The sequence below is a fragment of the Penaeus monodon genome, chromosome 28, assembly GCF_015228065.2.
Source record: "Penaeus monodon isolate SGIC_2016 chromosome 28, NSTDA_Pmon_1, whole genome shotgun sequence".
NCBI classification, from domain to species: Eukaryota; Metazoa; Arthropoda; class Malacostraca; order Decapoda; family Penaeidae; genus Penaeus; species Penaeus monodon.
Genome location: NC_051413.1, coordinates 30,709,674 through 30,710,883, shown reverse-complemented (window position 1 = coordinate 30,710,883; position 1,210 = coordinate 30,709,674). Strand labels below are relative to the sequence as shown.

General features: G+C 39.1%; 1 protein-coding gene across 1 annotated transcript in view; it reads left to right on the top strand.

Moving 5' to 3' along the window:
- LOC119591487 (ethanolamine-phosphate cytidylyltransferase-like) overlaps nt 1-1,142 on the top strand; it is a 13,845-nt gene extending 12,703 nt beyond the window's left edge. Inside the window, exons 8-9 of the mRNA XM_037940230.1 lie at nt 64-284; nt 540-1,142. Coding sequence (XP_037796158.1) covers nt 64-284; nt 540-657 — 339 coding nt within the window. The 3' untranslated portion in view covers nt 658-1,142. The remainder of the gene's footprint in view (nt 1-63; nt 285-539) is intronic.
- Nucleotides 1,143-1,210: the final 68 nt, after the last annotated feature.

The following is a 1,210-nucleotide window of genomic DNA, read 5'->3' as shown; positions in this document are numbered from 1 at the left end:
ATAGTGGAATAGTAAAGTCATATGGCATGCCATCACAAAATCTGATCATACCCTTTATTACAGTACGTGAGTGAGGTGGTGATTGGAGCCCCCTATTCAGTCACCTCTGACCTGATGGACCAACTGAAGGTGGACCTAGTGTGTCATGGCATGTCTGAGATCATGCCTGATGCAGATGATTCTGACCCCTATGCAGAGCCCAAGAGAAGGAACAAGTTTAAGATCCTGGACTCAGGCAATGATATGACAACCCAGAGAATTGTTGAGCGCATCATTGAGCACAGGTAGGGGGTACCCTTCTGTTAGTTGTGATTTTGATTCATTATTTCAAGATTAGAATCATAGCTGTAGGATGTATTGATTTTTATAGCTCTTTGATTATCTGTTAAATTCAAACTAGTTAATATAGGTTGTAGAAAATTTTCTATTTTTGTTTGTTTTGAAATTTTAAAGCTATAAGTATTTTCTATCCTTTCCAAAAAAAAATATCACTGTATACCACATGCCATAGAGCCTTTATATGTCTTTCCCACTTACAGGTTAGACTATGAAGTACGAAATAAGAAGAAGGAAAGGAAAGAGAAGGCAGCATATGCAGCCTACATCAAGGCAAAGGCTGAGGGCCGCTTGGACATTGACCCAATTCATGTCGAGTGACCCTTCCGCCGGTGGTACCATACTTACTGTTGCTATGTATGAACCTTACCAAATGGCCATCACAAACAGTCTGTGAAGGTTATTCATCAGCCTACTTGTTGATTGTTATCTTCCTGAACCAGTCATGTCGTGAGTGATGAGGAGTCCACTGTTGGGAGCTCTTGTCTTGATGCACATCACACAAAGTTACATCAAGACAAGTCATCACAACTGTGTCAGATTCCAAGTCTGAGCTATGTTTATGATCATCAAAGAATCTAGTCACTTCTTTAGATGCCATAACCAGATGTCTGGTCATCGCTAGAGATGTCATCCTACATAGCATGGTTTTATATGCTTGGGTACATCATTCATTTAGGTACATACCCACTTTTTAACAAAACATCCAGTAACCTGATTGCTTATTGTATCACATTCAGACAGTAGGTATTATTTCTCTCTAGGATAAAGCCCCTAGAAAGAAGAAAAGATAAATAAGCATCCTTTTTAGATTTTTATTTAATGCCCATAATGCTAGTGAGTGGTCACTGTTAAGTGACCATTCATTAACCTA